This window comes from Pogoniulus pusillus, chromosome 18 (genome assembly GCF_015220805.1).
Source record: "Pogoniulus pusillus isolate bPogPus1 chromosome 18, bPogPus1.pri, whole genome shotgun sequence".
Classification (NCBI taxonomy): domain Eukaryota; kingdom Metazoa; phylum Chordata; class Aves; order Piciformes; family Lybiidae; genus Pogoniulus; species Pogoniulus pusillus.
This window is the reverse complement of record NC_087281.1, coordinates 24,575,876-24,601,530: the sequence shown is the minus strand read 5'-3', so window position 1 is coordinate 24,601,530 and position 25,655 is coordinate 24,575,876. Positions and strand designations below refer to the sequence as shown.

Below are 25,655 nucleotides of genomic sequence, written 5' to 3'. Positions count from 1 at the left end.
GGCAGCCCAGTTCCCCAGAGAGGTGCCCTTTCCTTTCCCTCGTGCCAAGGGGAGCAGCCTGCTGTGGGAAGGCTCAGGTCAGGCTTGGTGGCAGACACAGTGCTGTTTGCTTCTTTCTGAATCTCTTTTCCAGGAGGGGAGTCCATTAGCCAAGAAGGTGAAATGGATTTGCTGCTGCTGCTCTGTATTAACAGCGCTTGTTCAACAACTGCTCTCTGTGGAGATTAAAATAGCCTTTTGCGGACGGGAAGCTCTTCTCCAGCTCCAAACCAGTGGCAAGCTCTTGTGGGAAACGAGCAAGCCGGGGTGCCGCTGCCGGCACAGCTCGTCTCTGGGGGCAGCCAGCACCTCCTCACGAGGTGGCACGCACCGGATACGTGTGTTGGCCAGTCTGGTTAAACGCACCATTGTTCTGCCTCCGCTGTCTGTTGGGGCTAGGGCTGGTATTGGTGGGGGCTGAGCTGTCTCCCAGAGCCAACGTGGGCTAATCACCAGTGCCCATGGATAACTTAGAGGTCTGAGTGGGGTGTCCGGATTTTGCAGCTCTGCAGCATGGCTGCGGCACATCCTTGCATTCGCAGCAGAGCTTGCAGGTCTTCCCAAGGAGGGCAAGCATGGTGGCTTCAATGTGCCTGTCTTCAACTGCTACTTCTGCTCAGCTTGACATTAGCTCAGCACTTTCCATGCCATACTTGGAGGATGTTAATGGCACCCTTGCTCAGAGATGCTAGGGATCCCTCCTGCACGGTGCAGCCCACCATGCTGTGCCCACTGGGGCTGGCCACAGCTCAGGCACTGGGAAAGGCAGAGTGAGAGGGGAAAGGGTGCTTGTAGCATGTAGGAGCTGAGCGACTCATTTCAAACCCTGAAGCTGCGTGACACAAATGAAAGGGAAAAACTGGGATTCTCCAGAGACGCCTGTACAACATGAACAAGTCTGACTCATCTCTGGCTGCCCAGAGGCCCTTCTGTCAGATGGAAAAGAGCTGAACTGTGGCAGTTGCAGTAGCGGCTGCAACAGCAGCAGTGTCCTGTTCTCGTAATCCACTGCCATCTGCTTCTCCCAGCCAGAATCTACAACTATTTTTCCTCCCCAGATGGTTAAAAACATGCCCTGGTTTTTGTCTGCTGTGCAATATTTTCTTTTGGATAGTTCTGGACCAGTCTCAGCTGCAATTCACGGAAAGAACTGCAGAACAATCCCACCTTTCTCCAGCTCCAGCTGCCTGTATTAGATATTGTCTTCCAACAGTCACTGATGTGTGTGAATGAGGCCTCCCTCTCTGCCTCCGCCCTCTCTTCTTCTCTGTCTCTCTTGCACTGTGTATATATGTGAACCTGGGCAAGAAACAAAAATGCTGATGCTTGGAACAGATTAGCTTGAGCTACACAGCTCAGGGGCTTTCATGAGGAGGGCTGGAATTCAGCATTTCCTCTTCGTCAGTGAGTGTTTGTCTCTGCATCTTGGGGGGGATTAGAATTTTGTATTCTGAGTCATAAAAACTGTGACCTTAAATTTGGCCTAAGAAATCCTATCATCTCATTCTTTGGCTTCACACTCATGCCTTTATCTGCATTGTTGACTACCTTACTGAAGAAACACAGAGGCTGTAGCCTTTTTTCATCTCAAAGCACTTGATAAACTACTTCAAAAGAGGTAAATACAGCGTTTGCAAGAATGGACAGCTGAGCACAGATTAAATCCTGCACTCACATGCCCAAAACTCCTGTTAACTGCTGCTGTCTTCCAACAACTCTGCTGACGATGTTTTTGTGTTCTATCTGGCACACAAAATATTGTTACATTGGTATTAACCTCTCTGTGCTTATGTGGGTGGATGCATGTGTGTGTATATTATTACCTCTAGTACTAACAATTGCAAAATGTGCCTGCTTTGATTCACAGCATGAACACCACTGAGCTCTGTGCTGAATGCAGGACAGACTGGGAGGACGCAGGGAATGAGGAATTCCTGCTACCAGGAACGTGTCGTCTTGCATTCCTGTTGGTTTGAAATGTAAGGACCATCTCTCTCTTCTGAAAGGCCCACTGCAGTTCCACTGCGATGTTCTCTTGTGAAATGTGTTTGCCTGAAAAAGACCAGTCTGACTCTGAAAGCAAGAGAAACATCTGAAGGGGAGATTACCAAACAACACTGAGCTGTGGTTTATTAAAGATTTAACCCCTTTGACATTTTGCTTTTTGTTTACCATTTGTTCATGTCCCTCCAGCTCACAAATATACTGTTATTGTCCTTCAGATTTCCTGATTCATTCATTCTGACTGGAGGCTCCAGCAACAGCTGTGTTTGAAGAAACTACTGTAATTGAGAGAAATTATTAATGATTTTGTTGATGCCCTCTACCTTTCTTATCGATTTCACTGGAGATCATCGGCCTGATCACATTCCCATGGAGCTCAAATGGGGAGGGGGCAATATGTGTGAACGTCACAGTCCGCTGAAGTGTGTGCACTAAGGGCGCAGAAGTCCTCTCCTGCTTCAGGTGAGTAAGCCAAAGCCGTTCCCAACATGCTTTTGGCACCATGTGTGGCCACAGTTTATAAAGCAGAAACATGCTTTTTATACAAGGCGACTCAGTGATCTGCATCCTTTCCTTTAAGTGGGAGGCTCAGCTATAAGATAGTGATGCCAGAGTCAGCTCTGTAGGTGTGAGTTTCTCTACCTTCCTGCAGACAGGGCTGCTTTCAAGCACAGGCAAAGCTGTCAGCTGCCAAAGGTGGGAGTATTCTGGGGGGCAACCAGCAGCCTGGTTTGTTGAGGGTGGAAGAGATGGGGATGGCCGCAGCTGCAGCAGGCACATGCTGACTGCCCATCCTTTCTACCTAAGCTGTGCAGTATCAAGGGGGTAGAAAAGGAGAAAGATGCCCTGGGAGGGACCCACTCTGCTGATGCCACATAGCTGAATTTTGCCTGCCCAGAGGTGCAGACAAAATCCTTGGGCTGCAAAATTTAATTTTGTCTACCTGCTGATAATCCTTGAGCCAACTGTGATTACAGAAGTATCTTCACCTCCTTCTATTTTGACTACAGAGAGGCTTATTGGAAGTTGATTTTGACCCCTGTTAGGAAAAGTATAAAGGAGAAAGACAGTAAAATTCCTCTTGCTTCAAGATCATCGATTTAAGTCACACTGACAATAAAGTAGTTTATAAAAGTGTTAAGCTACTTGAGGAGGAATATTTCTAGAACACTGGAACAGGCTGCCCAGGGGGGCTGTGGAGTCCCCCTCTCTGGAGATATTCTGGACCCTCCTGGGTGCATTCCTGTGTGATCTGATAGAGGTGACCCTGCTCTGGAGCGGGGCTTGGACTGGATGATCTTTCGAGGTCCCTTCCCGCTCCTAACACTCTGTGAGGCTGTGATTTTGAATCTAAAATCATTTACGTTACCTCCATTGAAATGTTTGCAGCATCTGCCACCTTTTTGTGACCCTCTTTAAGCACATTATTCTGCAAAGTCTTAAATAAAGGTAAGTTGGGTACCACTTCCTGTAAGAGGCAATTTACTGAACCAGGGCTGATAAATGTACACCTGTGGTTTGAAAATGAAGTCTAATTCTTCGCCAAGACAAGCAAGAGGGAAAAAATAAAGAAGGAAATGCTAATATGAGGAGTTTCTCTTGAGACTTTCTTGATCAGCCAACGCTCATTTTCCAGAGACAGGCATCTCTTGGTTGCTCTAAGATAGTCTCTTTCAGGCACTTTCTATCCAAACCTCTGCTGGTTTTGGGGCCTCAGATGTACTTTTCCCAGACATAGTGAATGAAGAAGAGCATTTGACACGAGACACCTCACACAATGTGTGATGTCTGGAGCAGGGATGAGCTCCTACCCTGTCAGCTCAGGTCATCAAACTACATGCTGTCCCTCAGACCAGCTGTGCCCAGAGCAGCTGGACTGGCTCCTCTAGCAGATGGAGGCAAGTTCACCTTCTTTCTCCCTCAGCTTCCTGTTGGCCCCTCTGACTCTCCACAAGGACAGTATAATAAGGGATTTCTGAAGGCGTGTGAAGCAAGTGAGGGGGTGCCAAAAAGTCATACAGGGAATAAAGGTTGACTGGGCAGAAAGGAGCAGACCTTCCAGATCCTGGAGACCAGGAGACCTCCTCATTCCCAGCCTACTCCCTCCCTGCCTATGTCTCAAGACCACATTTCATCTCACCCCTTGATCTTCAGTCCCTGGCCCAGCAATGCCACTGCAGTACCATCTTGCATGGCTTACTTGGCTTTCCCCAAGTCCAGTTTCTCCCACTTCTTCTACTTCCCCTCACTGTCTTTCCAGCAGTCCTTGCTTCTTCTCCCATGCTTCAGGCTGCGTCACTGTCCCACTTTCTTCCCTGTCCTAGGCCATACTGTATGTCCTCTTTCCCTGCCCATCCCTTTTCATTTCTGAGTCACTCCTGCCCTGACTTGCCACTAGCATCTCCCTCATTCCTGGATCTTCCTGGTTCCCTCAGTCCTTCCTGAAGCTGGGTGAAGAGGTGGCTCCTGTCTCCCTCAGTCCTTATGCCAGAGACCAGAAAAAAATCAGAAGCATTTATTCCCCAGTGTTGGTGTCATATGCCATGGAACCTTCCAGCAAGGCAGATCTTGCGGTTTACTTGCAAATCTGAGATCCAGCGAACAGCTGTAACTCCGATCCCAAGTGCATGTTGTTCCTTTGGGATACCTGAATGGAATATGGTACTTTGTGAAACACAAAGCAGTGGTTTATTACTGGCTTCTCAGAAATCAGGACTGGAGGTTGCTCCTCACAATGAGCTCTGATTAGAACAGGAGATCAACCTAGCAGTGTTTCCCTGTCTCTGTAACCTATGAATGATTCTATCGATATGAAAGTTGCACTGGTTTTCATTATCTCCTGCTTTACTTTGCCAGCAGGGAAGTCTGCTACTGTTACTCAAAGCCCTCATCTGGTTTTCCCGAGGAAGTTTGCATGCAGAGCAAGAACTGCTTCACCCTTCACCAGAGCAGAGCCACCCAGGGACCTGCATGGAGAAGCTTCTTCGGAAATCCATGAGGTGAGTATGCAGCACTTGAGACATGAGGGGGCATGCATGAAAATACTGCAGTGCCTGGTGAGCCCCTGGAGGGATGCTGCAACAGAGGGGATTACATTTTCCAGCCTTTGAAAGAGTACCACCTATACAGTAGCTAAACCAAGTTCTGTTGCGCCTCCAGTGGCCCTGTGTTCGGCTGTACCTCAGGCTGACACTCTATGCTTTGTTTCTCCACCTCGGTGAGGTACTGAGTGATGCTGTATGGTATAGCTGCTTCTTTGCAGCATCTGCATGGCTCAGTGCAAGGTCATCCATCAGGTGCTTGTGCTTAGTAGGTCACTCTGGAAGCAGTAACAGCCATGGCTATCAGAATTCCTGGCTCCAGTATCAGGCTAGCAAGATTAGCTGTTTTTCTTCTGAAGACTAGATGTAACTGAGAAATCAATCAAACTTCAACCTCTGCCAGCCTATAAAAGGTGGAGGATGTGCAGGTTCCCAGGAGGTGGTGTGAGCTGTCGTTTTTTTCCTCTGGTCTGAAAGACAGGCAGAGGAGAAATATCTGCTTCACATCCCTGCTAACTTTCTTGGCAGGATGAGCCAGCCAGCTAATAAGCAAGTAATTATACATCAGAATACACAGTTCAGTGGCAGTGCTGCCTGTTTGCAGACACACTGGGAAATGAAGGAAGAAAGTACTCTGCTCCAGCTCTGCCTTGCTGGCTGAGTTTTGGTGAGTCACACCTTGATGCTGTGTTTCAACTCCCACCCCACCTTTGCCCTGTTTCACACGGGGGAGTGCTCCCTGATGCTTGCTTTTGATCAGGGCTGCAATTCATGGCTGAGACAGTTATGCCAACAAAACCTCTGTTGACGTGGATTCATTTGTTGCTTTGCTTGGGAGCAGAGGGGAGAAAGGTGATCCTGGCAAGAACAGCCCTGCTGGTAAACTCCTCTCCACCAGCCAAGCTTCGGTGCTGCACAGCACTGACACAGGTAGCCCCAGCTCTTCTGAACCGATTAAAGCAGCTCAAATGAAGAACACGTTGGTGTATGGGGTTGGTGCTTCTATAATTCCCTCCCAATAGGGATTTTCTGTTAATTTCTTACATGCACCATCTCATGTTGCTTAGTTCTGCAGTAATGGCCCTTCTAACTCTGGATTTCTAGAGAGCTGTATTTCAAATAGTCATAGCAAGTTGAAATAAAGTCTGTCACCATGGGGTTTCTTAAATGAATGGAGATACAGAGGAAAGACAAGGATGCCACTGTGCCTTAAGGCTGTGAGTGTATTTAAGCATAGAGACAACATAGAGTTGTGCTTTGGGCCCACCTCCAAGGTAATGACAGAGCAGCAGCCCTTGCACAGGGTGTTATGTTTTAAAGCATCCTTTCAGTAGGCACTGATCCAAACATTTGCTCTTTGCACACTTCTTTTGCAGCTTCTGGATTTGTGCAAAGAATTGTTTAAGGTATTTTGACCTGGGCAGGTGGTTCGTTAAAAATGCAGCTGCAGTGTGCCACTGGATAGGAAGGAAAGGATAAGAAAGTGTGTGTGTGTACATAGAGGTTCATACAGAGAAAACAGTCACAAGATTCTTGAGTGGAGTGCTCTAGCTGTGGCCAAGAACACCTGAAAATGAAGAGGCAGTACTAAGTTGTAAGGGTAGCTCATAGACCATACATAGCATACAACAGGGAAACTACTTCTGTGCAAGTTAACTGTAGAGGCTCCATTCTCAAACTCACTTAGAGGAGCTGTGGGAGAGTTTTGCATGGACAGATGTGGGTCACAATAAAACAGTGGCTTTTGAGTTAAGACCAAAAAGCCAGCTACCTTTTTTTTTTTTTTGAGTTCCACATTTCTCTTGACACTTGGACTTCAGGCATCCAAGTTTCCTTAAGGACACAGGAGGCCAGAACACTGATGTGAAATAGAGTATATGCAAGCAATTGGAAGAGGTTGCCCAGGGGGGTGGTGGAGTCATCTTCTCTGGAGCTGTTCAAGAAACCTGTGGACATGGCACCTGGGGAAGTGGTTTAAGGGCCATTGTGGCCTTAGGCTGACAGTTGGACTCAATGGAGGTCTTTTCCAACTGAAATAATTCTGTGTTTTTATTAGTGGTACCCATGCTGGGCCTGAGGGACCCCAGCTCTTGGCAAATGAACTCAAAAGAATCCTCCCTCACAGAAGTGACATTTACAGCACTCTGTCCCTTCAGACCTCATCACAGACACAAAGCAGGGAAGTTCAGTGGCACTGAGCCACCTCACTGCCCAGTGAGGCAGTTCCTTGCCTTCTCTCCTTAAGCCCAGAAACTTTCTGATGGATTCACCTGCCACCCTGAGCTCTGAGTAAGAGCAGAGCAAAGTGTGACAAAGTTATTTTGAATTAAAACATGAGTTCCCACATCCAGCTTTGACCCCCTCTGGAAAAGCTAGGTATGCTGGGGACACAAGAGCTCTGTCCCCAGAACTAGAGTTGAAGATGTGCTTATGTCCTGGGTTTGGCTAGGATAAAGTTGAGTTTTTGGTACACTAGGAGCTGGGAGGGCCATAGCCAGGAAAGCCAGATGAATCTTACATGGGTATTTCACACCTGGGTGCTTTGAGCCCGTGACTATGATGTAGTGGTGGGGGCTGGGCCAGGCCATCAGGGTCAAGCAGTGCTTCTCTATCACTCACTGGATACAGTGTGTGGTGGTGTTCTCCCTGATCCCTGTTATTTCTTTGTGCTGGCTGTTCTGTTAAACTCTCCTCGCGTCAACTCAATGAGCTTTGTTTTTTTCTCACAGTTCTCCTTTCCATCCCACCAGGAGTGGTGGCAGTTGTCTAAGCAGCTACATGGGGCTTGACTGCAGCTGGGTCTGAATGACAGCTTATTTACAATTCTACTGGAAGGAGTCTTAGCAGAGGCAAGATGGGTCAGGCCAGGAGAGTGGATTTTGGTATGAAAGGAAATAGCAGTCAATTGGAGAGATGACACAAGGAGAGCAGGTGAAACTCTCCACCAGGAGCTAAAATGACTCATGTATCTCCAGCCAAAATAGCTGGCAATACCCAGCTGAGCTGGGAACTGCATGTCCATTCTCCCGGATGGAAGTAAGCCCGTACCAGTACAGGTCTGAGTGCCCAAGCTATTTGAGTGGTGGCAGTGCATACAGGCTCCTGATGGCCTTGGGTTTAATTCTTTTTTTCACTCTCATGTTATTGGAAGAGGCTGGTGGACCACTGATGAACTCTGCATGGCTGCTCAGCAAGCAGTGGGGCTGCTTCAGGCACTGAACTGCATGCTGTGTTGTGCAGCACAAAACACTTTCCATAACTGTCTCTTCTAGCTCTTGTGGTCTAGGATCAGCACTGAGGGGAGATTCTGTCAGAAAAATGTGTTTCTCTGCAGCTCCCTTTTTATATCCAAACCACAGATTCTCCACTTCCTGAAGTGAGGGTGGCTCTGTCTGGGGACAAACAGGGTCTGAGGAACTTGGTGTGAGTAATTTTCAGTCAATGTATTGGTAAGAGATCAGCTTCCCAAAAGCCAGTGTGGCCCCTGGGCAACCGAAGTGCGAAGGAACCAGGTGGGATGTTTTTTCACCAACAAGCCCAAAGCCTTATCTGAGTGTTCCCACAAAGGTGACTGCAGGATAACTTCCTTTTCATGTCAGGCTATGGGAGACATAGTGTGCTGTCTGTAGTCAAAGGTTGCCTCCACCAAGGTCTGAACAGCAAGGTCTCATCTGCGAGCTGTCCTGTGCAGATTTCACTTTGACTCATGACAACAAAGCATGCCCACTCTGTGAGTTGTTTAAAACCTCCCAAGGGAAATTCAAGTAGCAGATTCTCCTGGGAGTGCTGAGAAGTGGTTCCAACATGACCCTCTGGCTGAAGGCACCTGCTTCAGGAATAGCTCCCTTACCATCCCCAGCACTACCACCTCAACTGCAGGACAAACATCAGACATTTACAGTCATCTACCTCACATTGACAAAATCTGCAACTGATACACCCTTTGCTGGTGGTGGCAGAGATCAGGACAGGTGAGAATCATGCAAAACCCTTTGTATCTGCTCTCTGTGAAGAAGCATTCCTTTCCAGTGCACTCAGATAGATGTGTGCTAGGAGAGCGGGGCTGAGGCAATGAAAGGAAATAGAAGAAAGGAAGAACAAGTTCCTTTGACCAGGACCAGCTTGACATTTTTTCAACTCAATTTTTACACATGAAAGAGAGTAAGAAGGAAGAAGAAAGAATGAATGCAGGAGAAGGAGGCAGAGAGGGAAAAAAGATCAAAGGAAGGGTGAAAGAAGAAAAAGATGCTCCTAGTTGATGCTGAGACACTTGTCTGTGCCCCTATACCAGCCCGTCTGACCTAAAGCACAAGAGCAAAAAGTACCCAGGGGGATCTCTGCCAAACTAGCTAAGTAAGCTAAAAGGCACAGAGATTGGTAGAAAATCTTGAGTTAAAAGCCCGTGAGTTTAGCAAACAAGAAGTGGGATGGGAGTAGGGGTGCATGTTTGCTTTCATGTGTGAAGACTTGAGTGAGGAAAAGAGTGGACAGACATTGAGATCACAGAGGCAAGGGATTGCAATAGCTTTGAAATAAGCCTTAATGAGGAAACAGAAGTTGTCAGTGTAATCAAGTAAAAGCTGGGATAGTAAAATCCTATACAGTAGCAATCAGCTGCCAGAAATCCCAGCATGGACCTAAGACTGGTTGCATTAGAGATGTGCAGAGGAAGAGGGGTAAAGCTCAGGCAGGATGAATACCTAGGGAGAGGAATAGAGATAGACTCCATCTTCATCACTCCTTTCAGCACCAAACACACGCTGTGATGAGGACAGCTAATCAAAAAAGGACAAGAATACACAGGAGGCTCAGAGGTACTACTAATGCTGTAAAATGCATCTGAGAAGAAAGCAAGCACAGCATAGGTATATTCCCTGGAGTGGAGATGAGGAGAACTGAGGACAGCAAAGCAGAGCCCTTGGGATTTATAGCCTCATCTTGGCATGTTTCATACTGGAAACAAGAGATACCCAGGAGGATCTGGGACAGCAACAGTATCAACCTAGTCTTAGAGGATGGTGGGAAGCATAGCTCTAGGCTGGGGGCACTTCCCCTCCACACCCCCCAAGAGAGATGCTGATTCCAGCACTTTGAAATGACAAAGTTGCATTTTACTTTATTTTATTTGAACAGCTTTCCTGTGAAGAGTACCTAAAAAGAAAACAGACAGTGGACAGTTCAAGTGCATCCTGTGATTGTAGCCTTGCCCATGCTTTTCCAGTACTTGGTGCTGTTGCCCCCAGATTGTTTATGACAGTTCAAAGGGTTCCCCCTCCCCACACACACTGGCTTCCCCAGTTCCTCCTCCTCAGCTCGCCTGCTGCCCAATCTCACTGCCTTGAGTAAGATGCTCACCCTTCTGCTGCATTGTTGAAGAGCCTGCCCCAGCCCAGCGCAGCCCAGCCCTGTCATGGAGACAGCCCTGTGTGCTCAGCTCCCCAGTGCAGACCTGTGTTGCAGTTGCAGTTGTCTTCTTTTCTCCTCTCCCTGATAACATGTCTGCTGCAGTGCTAGAGTCCCACGGCTTCTCAGCTCTCACTTCTCTTGCAGCATTTGGAGTTGTGCTGGCTTTGCCCATTGCCTTTGAGGCACCCTATCCATGGTGTGTACCTCCTCACTTTCTATTTTTACTGTTTTAGCTAACAATAGCAAGGGAAATACTCCAGCAAAGCTTGAAGCTGGCTTACAGTGATTTCCATAGGAGGGGAAGGGATCCTGGAGACTTTTCTTGGGTGTGGTGCTGAGAAGAACAGGAAAGAGGTGACAGAAATGTCAAGGTACAAGCTCAAGAGATGACTAGAGCCCAGAGAGCTGCATCATTCCAGAAAATAGATAAATGACAGACTGCACCACACTGTGGCATGAAAACATTGACACAAAGAGAAATATTGTTCTTGCAGCTGGACCTTGGCCTCACACAGTTTGTCAATCGTCTCTTGCCTGGTGACTTTGTGCTGTATATGATTTGCTCTCTTTGAACATCGCATTTGTCCCAGTGGCTGTCTATCTCTTAACATATCTGTGAAATATAGGTGATGTAGTATGTATAAATATTTCAAGCAGACAGGGCTCATTTGACAAGTGGGATCTTGAGAAGGGACCAGAGACACTGAGTCCCAGCTGGAAAGACAGAACAAATCTGTTCTGTGGGAACAGAATGGAGGAAGGAAGGGCATCCCTCATCTTTGCTTTCTGACAAGTAGAATCACTACAGGGTATAGTTTCCTTATGACAAGTAGATCACTTAGCAAGTGTACATGGGAGTGCTGGCTTGCTGTCACCCATTGGAATGTTATGATTTATTAGGCCTCAACCAATAATTATGAATTACCTTATTTAGCAAATGCAGTACTTGGGTTTTGGCAGTATTTTTTTCCACTCAGAATATCCATGGACAGATGACAGCTTTTTCTAATTATTTATTATCCAATTATTTTTCCCTTTAATTCAACGGACTGCTCCCAGTCTCACTTTATGGCTTTTTACTGTTCTCTAATTGGATGAGTTCAAAGGTACTTTTGGCACACATACTTTTATTTGCTAAGAGAAAGCTGGGTTGCTCCACATACTTTGGCAGTTTATCTCCAAATTCATTTTTCATAAACATTTGTTCCAGTGAAACGTGACCGTGTGCATTGAATGTTAACACAAAAAAAAATAGGTGGGATTTATTATTTTCAGACTCCTTATCCAGATTTGTAACTAATCATTCAACCTCTGAGGCAACACTCCATACTCTAATGAGGATCCCTAAAAACCAAAAACCCCGAAACAAAAAACCCCAGCAAGCAAAAAAGCCCCATAAGATAATGGGGAAGCTGTACAATGCCCCATAAATGTCCTCCTTTCAAGACGTGTGTCCATGGCTTTCAATCACCATGAAGTTTCCCGGATCTGCTAACATCTCTTCATCTCATTTCCTTGGGTTGCTTTCAGCCTGCTTCATGCAGATGTGGACAATTTTACTTTGTTTCATCATTGTCAGCTCCTGCACCTCCTCATGCTTTGGCAAAGGTGCTGCTCTGCCTGTTTTCCTAGTGCTGGCTGCCTCCTTACTAATGTTGCCACCAGTCATTGTGGGAAGGATTAAATCCTTCTCGGATAGTATATTGTATTAAAAAAAACTTGCTCACATCAGGCCCTTTCATAAGTGCTGTCATCTTTGAGGAGGACACCTCAGAATGTGAAGCTCAGAGTTTCTTGGCAAATGTTCCCTTACCTCAGTTACAGAAGAAACAAAACAAAACCACCAAAACCCAAACCTAACAAAACCAAAACCCAAACCAACCAACCAAAGACAACCAAAAAAGGAAAGAAACCTTATCGAACTCAAACAAAACAGTTTTAAACTAGTGACATCTTGACAAGAGAGGGATTAGGGTCCAGCGGGGAGCCTGCCTGCCGTGCCTCCAGCACGCAAAGATGCTGCTGGTCATGGGGTACCTGTCCAGCACGCCGCTCTTCTGGAGCTCGCTACTGCGTCTCTTTCCCGTTGAGCACCATTCGCAATGGTAGTAACTGCTTACTAATTGGCAGCTCTGTCTCTTTCTGGTGTATTAGCGTATGGCTGACTAACCAGCCGTATAGCTGTTTTTTTTTTTTTTTCTTTAGCTATATTTTTATCCAATGGTAGGTAAAAATGTAATTAACGTGCCTGCTGCGGTACGCGTTTCCATCCGTTTTCCCTTCGGCTATGGCACCTCTCACAGCTCCTGTGGCAAGCGGAGCCGCGGGACAGAGTCGGGAGCGCCCGGGGGCAGCGCGCAGCAAGGGAGCCTTTCTGGCCGCCAAAACCACTCGTCATCGTGGCAGGAGGGCAGGCAGGACCCAGCGTTAGGGAAGACGCGGAGGGGACCCGTGTTGCTAAGGGACTGGGCGATCGTCCTCGGCCGGGACGGCGGCGTGACAGCGGCGCGCCGGAGCTCGCCTGCTCCCGAGGAGCGATAGCCCCGTCAGGAGGGCCCTGCTTTACGATCTGGCCTCATCCCTACAGCCCCGAGCCAGGCACGGTTGGGCTCGCCGGCTCCGCAGCCCTGCGGAGCTGAACCAGCATTCTGTCCCCCTGGTAAAACAGATGGAGATAGAGGTGGCAAAACAGGGCTTACATGGTGGTGATATCCCATGGTGGTGATATCCGGGGCTGTCGCGCAGCATCTCCTTCCTCCCGACCGTAGATCTCGGCCTGGACTCTGAGTGGGGGACACTCAGCTACCTCGCCTGGGTTCTAGGTACGAGCATCAGCCCGGGGCCAGCAGTTCCACGGATACCACCGTGGCCACTCACCGGGCTCGGGTCCACACAGTACCCTCGCCCCGCCGCTCCCGAGCAGCATGCACAAGGCAGCCCCGACAGCAGCCTACTTGGGGGGGGACCCAGAGAACTTTGCTGGCATCACCTACGCCCCTCCGCTGTCCCACGTCCACAGCTCGCTGACTAAGCGAGCCAGGAGGCGATCCCGCCTCCAGCTACCCCATGGCTTTCGCCAGGTCCCAGCCGAGAGAAGCCGACCTTGCTGCGATTGTCCCGGGGGTGGAGGGATCTCGGGCTGATCACTCCGCCCAAAGCAAGCCTTGTTTCGCCCCCCAGCCCTGCGGCGTTGTCTCTATTTGGGCCGGCCGGGCTAAGGGGAGGCCTGCAAAACTGGGCAGGAGGCTGGGCTCTGCCGAGCGCGACCGCTCTAACTGGCGCCTGTTTTCTTAAGCCGAAAGGCAATGAAAGAGTAATGAAAGGAGGAAAAAAACTCTGTAAAGCCAAAGGGGAAGAAAACACTTCACGACCGAAAGGCAGGGAGTGGCAAGGCGACCACGGACGAGCCCAGCTGTCCTTTGTCCCATCTGCCCCCCTACTCCGCACGCCCCGTCGGGAGTCGGCGGGGCGGAGCGCCCCGAGGTTGGCAGGGGAGCGGTGAAGCTTCCGGCAACTTTTGCAGGCGATTTTGGCGCTTCAGGAAGAAGAAGCCGGATAGGAACCTGCCAAGCGGTTTCCAACCGGCGTCTGGCAGGAGTAACCCAACTTTTACCAGCTTCTTGTTCCTTCTCATCGGCCCTCTCCTAGCAGTCTGTCAGATCCCACCAGGAGCTCCGGCAGCCGTCCAGGGTGGACTTCTCCACAGCTGTGAATCATCTACCAGGCGGTCGGAGCAAGCAAGCGGCGGATGCGAAGCACCTGCCCGAGCCCAGCACGCAACATCAGGGAAAGTTTCAAAGGGAGAAGGAGCTGCCCGTCTGGAGAGGAGGCGAGTCGGGCTGAGCTGCAGGCGGAGCGAGGGTGCGTGCTGTGTCTGCTCCTCGTTTGCTTCTCCCGTCAGGCAGGCTGGCCGGGGCGATGCAGCGCTGCTGGGAGAGCTCTTGGGAGCCGTTTTAAAAAATAATAAAATAAATCCTTCCTGGGTTTGATTAATTACAGCAATCCCCTCCCCAGAAGATCTGGAAAAGAGGAGAGTCACTTACCCCTCCCTCCGCCTTTCAGCAGCTGGCTCCTGCCCCCCACCCTCGCTTTCCACCCATTTTCTCCACCTCCTTCTTCCCCCCCCGTTCGCTCCTGAGGCTGCGGCCAGAACCTCAGCGGGAGGAGGGCGGGCGAGGACTCTCCCAAGTTGGCCCCAGTTGGCAGCACTTAGGGCAGCGCGGGCTCTGGGGTAGCGCTCGGCGGTTGCCGCTGAACAAAGAAATCCCCTTTCCCAAAGGAGCTGGCGGGCAGCGCGGGGCTGGCGCGGGTTCTGCTCCTGTCCCCGCCCGGCTCCGGCCTGGCGCCCCCGTGCTGGCCTCTCCCAGTGCCCCCGGTGCAGGCGCAGCCGCCCCTTCTCTTGGAGCTCCTCGAGCAACCTGGCGAGGGAAAGCGGCGCTCCACTTTCCTGCCAGCATAGCTTCCTTCCATCGCGCTCTCCTTTTTTTCTTTGGTGTTATTTTCCTTTAAAATTTTATCCCCAGGCAGCTTCAGTGTGGGGGTTCCCTTTTTCCGCCCGAGGGGCGCCGGTGCCCGGCGTGGAGCGGGGCGTATGGGGCGGCGTTTCAGGAGGATTTCGCCTGCTTCTCGCTCCCCTGCCGGATGCTGCCTGGGCTGTTTTGGCTGTTTTTCTTCGCTGGCGATGAAGTCTCTGCCGTGAAGATGGAGATGATCTGTTTTTTATTCCTGTCTTTGGTGCCGGTCTACAGCAGGGGACAAGGGGTTTACGGTAAGATACGTTGTTGCGGACGCTGTTTGGGAACGAAGGCGGGGGTGGGGGGGTGAAAGAGGTGGGGGCGAGGGCGCAGACGGCGGCGGTGGGATCAAAGTTAAAGAGCACCTGCAGGAGAAAGTAAACGATGCCGGGGAAGCTCGTCGCAGGCTGAGCGGAGCGATTTATGCAGCAATAGGGCTCCCAGCGCCTGTAGCTACTTCATAATCCCTCGCCGTAACCGCTGGCCGCCCCCGATATTTACGAGTCCGCCGAGCTGGCAGGCAGGGCTAGCGAGGCTGCCGCCGGGCCGGCCGCGCCCGGAACTGGGGGAGCGAGAGCTGCAGCGGGGAGCGGTCCGCGGCTCTTGTCCAGCCCGCCCGCCTCGCGTGGGGACACAGCGTGCGGAGCGGCGGCGCAGCTCTGGGAGCACCGCGGAGTTGCAATTTCTTTGGGGCAGGGAGAGGACGGAGGATTCTCTCCCCGCGCTGCCCAGGCGCCGCTGCTTCCTTGCAGGAGCCGAGAGCAGGGCGGCCGCCGCTGCCTTGCCGGACTTCGTGCCGGCGCTCTGCCATGCTGCTGGGGCAGCCTGCTCCCGGCCACCGCGTGCGGGCAGGCTCTGTCCGGCTCTGTCCGGCTCTGTCCGGCTGTGCGGGGCTGGAGCTCGCCGCCCTGCCCCAGCACCCGCGCGCAGCCCGCGGCGAGCCGAGCCGCGCTCCCTCCTCTCCGGGGTGTCGCGGAGGGCGAGGCTGCTTTTGCACCCGACTGAACGTCGTGGGTGTGGGGTGGTCTGGGGCACAGCTGGTGTCGAGCTGCTTCGTTTTTTTCTCTTCTGTTGTTGTTACTGTTGTTTCAGTTACGATGCTTAGTTCCCCTCTTTGATCGCAGAGAGGGTGGCAGATGGCTAGCACGGGTGTCCCCCGAGAGCTCCGGCCCCCGCAGCCTCGAGCTTCCCAGGGCAGAGAGAAGGGCAGGGGGCAGGGGCTGGAGACGGCACCTCGTGCCCCCGCCAAGCAAAGGCCCTGGCTTGAGACAACAGCCGGGATTTACTTTAGCCAGCCATGCAGCCCTGCTTTCCCTCTCCCAGACCTTTCTAGGTCTCGCTTTACAAGGTCTGCATTTCCAATACACTGGGAAAAAGAATAAAAGCAACCCACAAGACTCTCCTCTCATAACAAGCCGGCTTTATCTTGGCTTGCAACTCAGTTGTGCGTCGCTGTAAAGTCCTTCTGGAAGGCATGCCTCTGCATCTAACAAGCCAAGCTCTCTAAGCTCTGAAGAGAGACCCCAGTGAGAGAATCCAGCTCCCCCCCTCCCATTCCCCCTTTTTTTAAACAGTGTGCAGCCAGTCTCTTGTGTGAGCTCTGGCAAAGATCAGTTTGGTCTCTCACAGGCTATGGCTAAGTCTTTGTAGGTCACTTTTTAATGATGTATTTCTTTAATGGAAACAATTCCTCCTTTCTCCTCGTGGCTGGGATGTTAATTTGAGTTTGGGTCCCTTTTATAAAATACCCATTTTGAATAGAGGGTGTTTAGTTATTTTCTTTCCTTCTCTCAATATACAGTGTTTCCCCAGTCCGTATGTGCAGAGGAAAACTGTAGGAGTTTCTGAAGGCTGGAAAGGTGTGGAATAGAATGAGTTTGTGCTACAGAAACCTGGTCAGGACAGGTTATTTAATCCTTTTAAACAGATGACATGCTTATAGCCAAACTTCTGCTGTTTGCTTTTAGTGGCCTTGGTGCTGAGTAGCTGTCACTTGCTGTAGAATGGTGTCTCTGCTCAGGATTGTATCAAGAGGGACAGAGTTTAAAGCCAGTTTTGCTTGAAAGTACTTTGGAAGGTTGTCTCTTGATTTTTTTTTCCATCCACTTCAGTGAACCTGCATTTGATCGGGTTGCTGCTAAATTAGATCTTCAGAATAACTTACTAATGTTTTTTCTTGTTTTCTCCTGGAGAGAGATTGGAAAAGCTGTGTACAAAAGAAGGCACAGATACAGACATGGCACCAAGATGAAGGCATCCTTTAAAGCCAAAGTGGTACACTACTGATATCTGTTCTCTTAACTGCACAAAGGAAAATCCAGTCTCTCCTTCTCTCCCCTGCCTTACCTTTTCAGACTATCTGCTGAGAAATCAGGGGTCTGAGTATTGCAGCTGTTGCTGAGTGCAGCCCAGAGCAGTGTCTCATGGAATCATCACACTGCAAACTTCCACAGTGACTAATAGTTTTGATACTGTCTTTTCAAATCCTGCCTTCAGTCCACTGCCCTGCACTGATTTCATGCCGTTTGCGTCCAGCACGTTTTGTTTGGATGCAAAATTGCTGTTATTGATAGCTCAAGCAGAGCTGGTTTGAGACAGTTATATTTGCAAGGATAACTGAAGCAGGGTTAGAAACTAGTCCTACTGTCCCTCCCTCCACTTTGAGTTCTCCTGAGTACTGGTCCCTGCCCGCAGCTTTAAACTGCACTTCAGAGTTCTGTGTCGTGAATGTCAGTCTCCTGTGGCGCTTAATGTAGAAATGATGGGAACTCAACTATCATGTTTCAGATCTGTTTTTCTGCTTTTGAATATTTATTTATGGCGGTGGAGATGGCGAGAGGCATCTATATGGGTCTATAAATATATTTCACTTTAGCAAATCTGCTGAGATTAGATCAGATTAAACTAGATAAAGTATCCATGTGATGTACCCTTTAAATAATACACCCACATGGATGTGCACAAAAGACCTCTGTCTAGGAGAGCACAGTTGTTGGAGAGGTTTATTGAGATGAATGGTATAAATAAAATGTGTGTAGAGGGGTTTCTGGGAAAGGAGTGCTTGCAATGGAGGTGCAATTTAATTAGGAGTCAAGGTTCTTTTAGGCTGTTACCTGAAGAGGCTTGCTATATAAATTGACATTTGTTGTAATGACTGAATTGTGTCTGAAACCCTCTCCTCATTAGCTGATCCCATCCTTTCAGCCTTGTTTGTTGCAGCAAGACAAGGCTGGCCTGATACAGAAGGCATTTCAGCAAACTGCCAAGAGGCAACTTTTATTAGCCTTTTGTGGCGCCCCGTTTCCCAGACTGCATAGGTATTTCAGTCCTGGTGCATTAATGCTGCTGGTCAAGGTGAGGAGCAAGGTGTAATAGATCTCTAGGAAGTGTTAGAATCTGCCAGGAAGGGAGAAGGAGAAAGGGGACTTGCATTTCTGAGCTTGGAGTTCTCAAGACTATACATTAGACTGCTGGGGAGAACAGGGAGTGCTTCCAAAAGGAAGGCTGTGCTTCTTGCTTTCTAATCATCCTTGAAGACTTCAAGACTTGTATAGCTCTGGCTCAGAGTGTGCTGCTGCTTTGGTTATTCTTTGTATGGTCTATAATTAACATCTCTGGGTTGTCTTGCAACTAGCACAGTCCAGCTGAGCAACAGCAGCTTTTCAGGCTGAATAAAAAAATGGTATGTTTTGTCCTCTGCCTCTCATAATTCACCTACAGAAAAGGCATTTAATGTGATGTGTGTGATGAGAGACTACAGCAAAGTGATGGAAAGAGGAGTAAAAGGAAGGTTTAGCTTGGGCAGGAGGGAAGACTGCCTCATACCATGATTGTGGGGGACTGGATGGGCTCTGCTACTTCAGGCACTTGAAACTGGTGAGGGCAGAGCATTTGCAATGAAGTAGTCTTGCCCTGGCTTCTGAGGTGGGGAATAAATAATCCAGTAAAGCTCTTTCTTTAAAGAGACACTATCATACTGAATCACCTGTGAGATGCCACTGTGGGCAGGCAGAAAAACCCTGGGAGAAGAATGTTTTCTTGCATTTGTGGTAGAAGAGTGTCATGGTAAAAATTATCCTGGATTTAGGACATGAACACCTGCACCTCTTCATTTCATATCCATGTGACATGATTTGTTTCCTGCTCATTTTGCCCTATAGGTAAAACTTCTTTCCTAGAGTTTTCAATGCAAGACATCTCATGCCATCTGGAAACCTGTGTGCATGCCTGTCTTCTGCTGCCAGTTTCTGGGGCACAGACACATCCTAATACTGACCTTGAGCCTGATGGCCTACATCAGTGTCTCTCCTCTGCTTGTAGCTGTTTTGCCAGGAGGAGTAGGGGCTCAAACCCAGCTTTTCATGTACAGCCTGTTAACAATTCTGTGCCCTGAGAAACAGGTGAGCAGATTGCTGTCTAAAGTAGTGATGGAGCTGGCTCCTGTGAGCCACATTTTGGCTGATTCTATTTGGAAAATAGAGTGTATAGCATAGTGGTCTTCCAGACTATGTATGTAGGTATTTATGTGTGTGTTTGTGTACACACAGTGCATGTACATGAATCCTTTGTGCTCAGCCATTACTGCTTGCTGTCCAGCAAGTTTGTGGTGCCTTAGGCAGTAACCTTTTGGTTGAAGAAATTAGTTTTGTAACTGGAGGAGTATGGACATAGTCTCAGCAAAGGACTAAGTTGGTCCAAGGATTGCATGGTTCTTTAGCAGCAGCTTTTTAAGGCCAAGACATTAAATCTGTCCAGCCCTGTGTTTCGGCATGCTTTGCTGTTCTTGCAGCCGTAGTGTGTCAGATTCAGCCTCCTGTGACACCAGGCCTTTTGTTTTAGGTCAGGTCAGTAGCTTCACACACCAGATAAGCCCCCAGTTGACTTTAATATGCAGTTCTAGAAAACTGACATTATCCTTTTGACAGGTTGTTTGCAACTTGATGGTTGCAAGTCAAAATATTTCACTATAGGTGTCATCAGAAACCACCATCCTATGCTAATTTTTGTGGGAACATGAAGATAGATGTTGAATAATTTGACATGAGCAGCATAGCTTTTAAAATTATCACCATGTCAGGTGCACACTGGATTTTTTTTAGAGTATATGTATATACATATTTCAGATGAACTTAAGAAAGAGGGGAGTGAGATGTACCAAGTCCCTCCTGCTAAGTGGAGGATGCAGCAGAAGATGGCCTTGGAGGTTCAGTAGTCAGACAGCAATTCAGCAGTGCCATTAAGGGATGCTGTGCTGCTGGGGTTGCTGCTCTTTTTTTTAAGGAACAAGAATTAAGTGACTTCCATGCTGGAAGCTCAGACATCTTGTGGCACTTCCCATCAACCTGAAGCCCTACTGTTTTACCTGTGTTTTGCATAGAGATGCTGCTATCCTACTGCTTGAATTATGCAATTTAAGGCTTCCAGTCCGTCTCACTGTACGTACTTTGTTCTCTTGGTTCACTAAGCATAGTCCGTGTCTAAGAGTCTTGCCTGCATGGCTGTGGCTGTTATGAAGAGGGCAGCGTTGCAAGGTAGGAAAAAAATGTGTTCTGCCCAATGCCAATGGACTGGAAAAAGTATCAGAGTTGCATTTCTACTGGTGAAAGTCTGCTTGGCGTGGGGCATGTGTATTACTCTGATTGTGGCAGGGTCCTGAACCTGACCTCCAAAAGTCCTCTTTAGTCAGCACAAAGTGAGTCCGTGGTCAGTTGGTTTGCCTGTGTAGCTCTGGAGAGACGCTTCACTGATGAGTTGTTGGTGTTTTTTGTGCAGTGGCATTGCTCTATTGTGTCTTCAGAGTGGGCTGCATTTTGGTGTGGGAAGGTTGAGCCTTCTGGACAAGAGTCAGTGGAAAATCCTGATTTGTGTTCAGAGATGCTGTTGGTACTTGCATATGAGAATGCAGTGTGGCTTTCTTTAGGCTGTACCTGATAGCCCAGGTCTTAGTAGACTGAATCTATTAATAAAAGAACTTAGAGACCATTTCTGCTTTCAGAAGCAGTCAAGGTGAACCCGTCAAGTGTCCATATCCCAGCCACCTTATGGCATTGTTCAGCTGCTAGCATTGCACAAGTTTAAATTCAGGAAGGGAACATGTGCCAGTGTCACCCAGGCTTCTGGAGGAAAAGGGGTGGAGGAGATCTGCACTGACGCTCAGCAAAACGCACATCTGTCAGGGGCTCCACGATGTGCTGCAAAGAAGGGGAGAGGGCAGGGGGTGGGTGTGTCGTGCCTCTGTGCCCGCGTTTAACTGGTGAGATCTTCTGTTAGGATCCATGGAGTTAACTTAGAAAAGGAAAAAGACCTTCATCTATCCTTGAGTTGAGGGAAGAGACTGAAGGAGTAATAGAGGTTTGGGGGTTTTGTTATAGCCAAGCACTTGCTTAGTGTTTAAAAGAAGAAATGAAATGTTGTATTAAAGAGCATTGAAGAGCCAGGAGAGGGAGACCCTGGGCATCAGTTGCTCTTGGCTCAACAAAAGTTGATCCAGAAGTTACCAGCAGGTTGGCTGGGACGGGGCAGGCTGAGAGGTGCCGTGCCCGGTGTCAGACGTGCCTCGGCAGGACGGCTGCGCCCCCGCCGCGCCTGGCTTCCAGCCTCCCGCCCAGCAGTGGTGCGGCGGCCGCAGGCGACTTCCCTTCTTTTTCATCGAGGGAAAGGCTGAGGAAGCTGCCCCTCCTTCACCCTCCTGCCCGCGGGCTCGTCTCCAGCAGCGGCCAGGGAGAACATCTGGGCGAGGAGGGACGCACCAGGGCGGCAGGGCCGTGCGGCTCCGCCGCTGCCCGGCAGAGGGAGGCGTTGCACCTCCCGGCGGCGGGACTGGCCCGGGGCTGCGCCTTCTCCGTCGGGGCGGGGGTGAGGCGCGGCCGGGACTCGCTCAGGACGCACCCCGTGGCAGCAGGAGCAGCCGACTCCCAGCGGAGCGGGCCCGCAGCTGGGCACGCGTGGGGCGAGTCGGCGGCCGTGCCCGGGGGACGGGCCGAGTGCCCTCGACTGAGCGCCGGGGAGCGCCCGGCGGCAGCTCGTCCTCTCCGGTGCCGCCTTGGGGGACTCTGGGAACACTCTGCCTGTCCCTGTCCGTCTTCCCGGCGGCTTCCCGAGAGCCGTAGCGAGGCTCGAGTTCTCGGAGTGGCCACCCGGGACGGAGATGCAGCTCGCAGGTGTCCGGTGCCGGCCGCTTGCAGGTGGCTTTGCCTCTCGCTGGTCTGTTTCAGGGTCTGGAGCCCTGCCACGCTGTACCTAAACGGTTCGTCAGTTCGTGATCCTTCCCCACTGCCTTGGTAATAGCCTTGTGGAGTGGAAAAGTGCTGTTCTTAACTTCAGGAGCTTTTTATGCAATCATAGACTTGTTTTGGGTGGAAAAGACCTCTAAGATCATCAAGTCCAACCATCAGCCTAACACCACCGTGGCCATTGAACCGTGCCCCAAAGTGCCACATCTGCGTAGATTTTCACCACCACCAGGGATGGTGACTCCACCACCTCCCTGGGTAACCTATTCCAACACCTGACCACCCTTTCAGTGCAGGTTTTTTTCCTAATACCCAGTCTGGGCCTCCCCTGGCACAATTCCAGTCCCTTTCCTCTTGGTTTCCCACAAAAAGGTAATGCAGATAATAGAGCAATGCCAGTGCAGGCCTCTTAAATCCTGAACTGGCTTTGCTGTCATAGTCTCTGTTTCGTTTTTCTGTGCATGTCTGTCTGGGTATGCTTTGGGTTTGGGACTTTTTGTTCATTTTTTTGTTTACCTTGGGGTTTTTTTTTGGTTGATTTTGGTTCTTAAAAAGAAAAGGTAAGTTTATAAAGGAGCTAAAGGAATTTGAACAGATCTGAGGGAAGAGGAATCCTCATAGAATGATAGAAGGTGTTGGGTTAGAAGTGACCTTTGAAAGCCATCTAGTCCACCTTCCTTGCAGCAAGCAGGGACATCTTTAGAGCAGGTTGCTCAGAGCTGCATTCAACCTGACCTTCAGTGTTCCCAGGGACAGAGCATCTACTACCTCTCTGGGCAGCCTGTCCCAGTGTTTTACCGCCCTCTGCATAAAAAGACTTTCTTCCTTAGGTCTATTCTAAATCTCTCTTTTAATTTGAAACCATCACTCCTTGTCCTATTGCAACAGGCCCTGCTAAAAAGATCATAGAATCAACTAGGTTGGAGGAGATCTCCAAGATCATCCAGTCCAACCTATCCCCCAGCCCTATCCAGTCAACCAGACCATGGTACCAAGTGCCTCATCCAGGCTTTGCTTCAACACCTCCAGGGACGGTGACTCCACCACCTCCCTGGGCAGCCCATTCCAATGCCAATCACTCTCTCTGCCAACAACTTCCTCCTAACATCCAGCCTAGACCTGCCCTGGCACAACTTGAGACTGTGTCCCCTTGTTCTATTGCTGGTTGCCTGGGAGAAGAGACCAACCCCACCTGGCTGCAATGTCCCTTCAGGTAGTTGTAGACAGCAATGAGGTCACCCCTGAGCCTCCTCTAGGCTAAACAACCCCAGCTCCCTCAGCCTCTCCATCTTTCTTGTAGACCCCCTTTAAGTACTGAAAGGTGACAATAAAATGTGATGGCACATAAAGCACACAGTCTCCTTAGAGCTTCTTCTCCAGGCTGAGCAATCCAAACTCTTTCAGCCTTTTTTTTAATAGGAGGGATATTCCATCCCTGTGATCATTTTTGTGGCCTCTTCAAATAGGTTCACCTCTTGCTTGTGCTGAGAGCTCCAGAGCTGAGCAAAGTACTCCAGATGGGCTCTTAGCAGAGTGGAGGAGATGGGCAGAGTTACCTCCCTGTACCTGCTGGCCACACTTGTCTTGATGGAGTCCAGCATACAGTTTGCCTTCTGGGCTGCAGGCTCACATTGCCAGCTCACATGCAGCCTTTCATCCACCAGTACCCTGGTCTATCTCCACAGGGATGCTTTCAATCCCATCATCTCCCAGCCAGTATTGATACTGGGAGCTTGCCTGACCCACATGCAGGACCTTGCACTTGGCCATGTTGGACCTCATGAAGTTCACAGGGGCCCATTTCTTGAGCTTATCCAAGTTCCTCTACATGATATCCTGTCCTCCAGGTGTGTTATGTGCACCACTCAACTTTGTGTCATCTGTAACCTCGATGAGGGTGCACTCAATCCCACTCTGTCATTACCAGAGATACTGCTCTTGTAGGAGGAGAATAGGAGACAGCAAGGTGATGGCTGTCTCTCAGAGCCTCTGATGTGTTCAGGTGAGGGTATTCATGGTGCAAGACATCTCCTTGGCTCTGAGGCAGCTGTGCTAAGGATGCCAGAAAGGAGGCATCTGATTAATGCTGATGCTTTGGCTCTTGGGAAAACGTGACTTAGAGCCTCTGGCTTAATGCATTGTTGTCTTAAAAGCATCGTGGTTGTCTACAGGAAGCTCTTTGCATCAGTACATTGGCTGTGCTGTATCCCAGATTAGCTTCAGACTACTAATACCTTAAGTTTTAATGCCTAAGCAATCTGTTTCATGACTGGAGAAGGGAAATATCTGAAGTTAACTAGGGAAATAGTTCTTCTAGCCTAGGAAGAATGGTTACCTCAGCATATGCTTTTGTGTGTTTGCAAAATCTACAGGCAGCTGTATAGTCTGGTAATGTTTGAACTCCTCTGAGAAGGATGCTCTCTTTGTACCTTTCTGTAAAGCACTCTGTTTTTAGCCTTGTGCTCATAATGAGCAGCAGTGTAGGTGTAGTTATATATTTCAGTGGTTGCAAATAAGGCAGGAGAGAGTGGCCTAGTGATTTGGAGTCACCAACGCTGCTGTCTGAGCAGCTCAAGGCTCTGTGTCGAGCTGCAGACCTCCAGGGAGTGGTTGTAGCAAGGTGGCAAGTAAGGATCCCAGGCAGCTTTTATTGATCTGGCCAGCCTCTTGTTTTCCTGTTGCTCCTTTCACTCCTATGGCAAATCACTCGTGGATGTGGTGTTGACTGCTGTCCCTTTGCTTTATCTTTGATCCCTATGAGGTAGCACTGATGTAACTAAAAATCTGTCCAACTGTGATATGCTGGCTTGTGGCTTCTCTTCACTGTGAGTTGTAGAGTAGGACAAATTGCATGCAGATACTTTTGCTGGGTTTGTGTAAATGGAAATGATGGCAGGGTGAGGATAGCAACTGACAAAGGTGCAGTAAGAACAGCAATTTCTAAAGACAAATTAGCAAACAGCACCTAAAATGGAACTGACATAACATTGAAAGCTAAAGTCAAGCTGTGAGAAAGGCTTTAGAATGGCTGCAGGTGGACATTTAATACCAGAATAGCTGCCTGCTATTGCTGCTGCTGTTTCAGAAGGAAATGGTCCTTCACTAATTGACATAAATTGTTTTAAAACAAATGTGGATGGGAATCTTGTGCCTTTGTGATGCAACAAAGAGGAGAACCAAAGATGTGGTTCAGACAGATGTTTGAGAAAGGTGGGTAAGTGGCTTTTGCTTACAAGGCTGTTCCACCTTCTGGTGCTTGTTGTATGCCTCGGATGCGGGAAAAAAGGCATTTGTAGAATTGTAGGGAAGAATGACTGTCTCTTGGTAAGTTTAATAAATAGATTATTCATCCCTTGAAAGTGTGGAGCAGTGAGAAATTGAGGCTCACAAAAGTAATCTGAGCAGCAAGAGCCATCTGG

The 25,655-nt window shown here is 49.3% G+C and overlaps 1 protein-coding gene across 7 annotated transcripts in view; it reads left to right on the top strand.

Moving 5' to 3' along the window:
• Positions 1 to 2,429: 2,429 nt before the first annotated feature.
• MDGA1 (MAM domain containing glycosylphosphatidylinositol anchor 1) overlaps positions 2,430 to 25,655 on the top strand; it is a 162,365-nt gene continuing 139,139 nt past the window's right edge. For 4 of the 7 annotated variants that reach the window (XM_064158842.1, XM_064158841.1, XM_064158843.1 and 1 more), the window contains exon 1: positions 13,314 to 15,258. In XM_064158842.1, coding sequence (XP_064014912.1) covers positions 15,132 to 15,258 — 127 coding nt within the window. In that variant the 5' untranslated portion in view covers positions 13,314 to 15,131. Of the gene's footprint in view, positions 2,506 to 4,899; positions 5,043 to 13,313; positions 15,259 to 25,655 lie in introns of those variants that run through there. The other 3 variants (XM_064158839.1, XM_064158837.1, XM_064158840.1) reach the window with 3 other exon arrangements.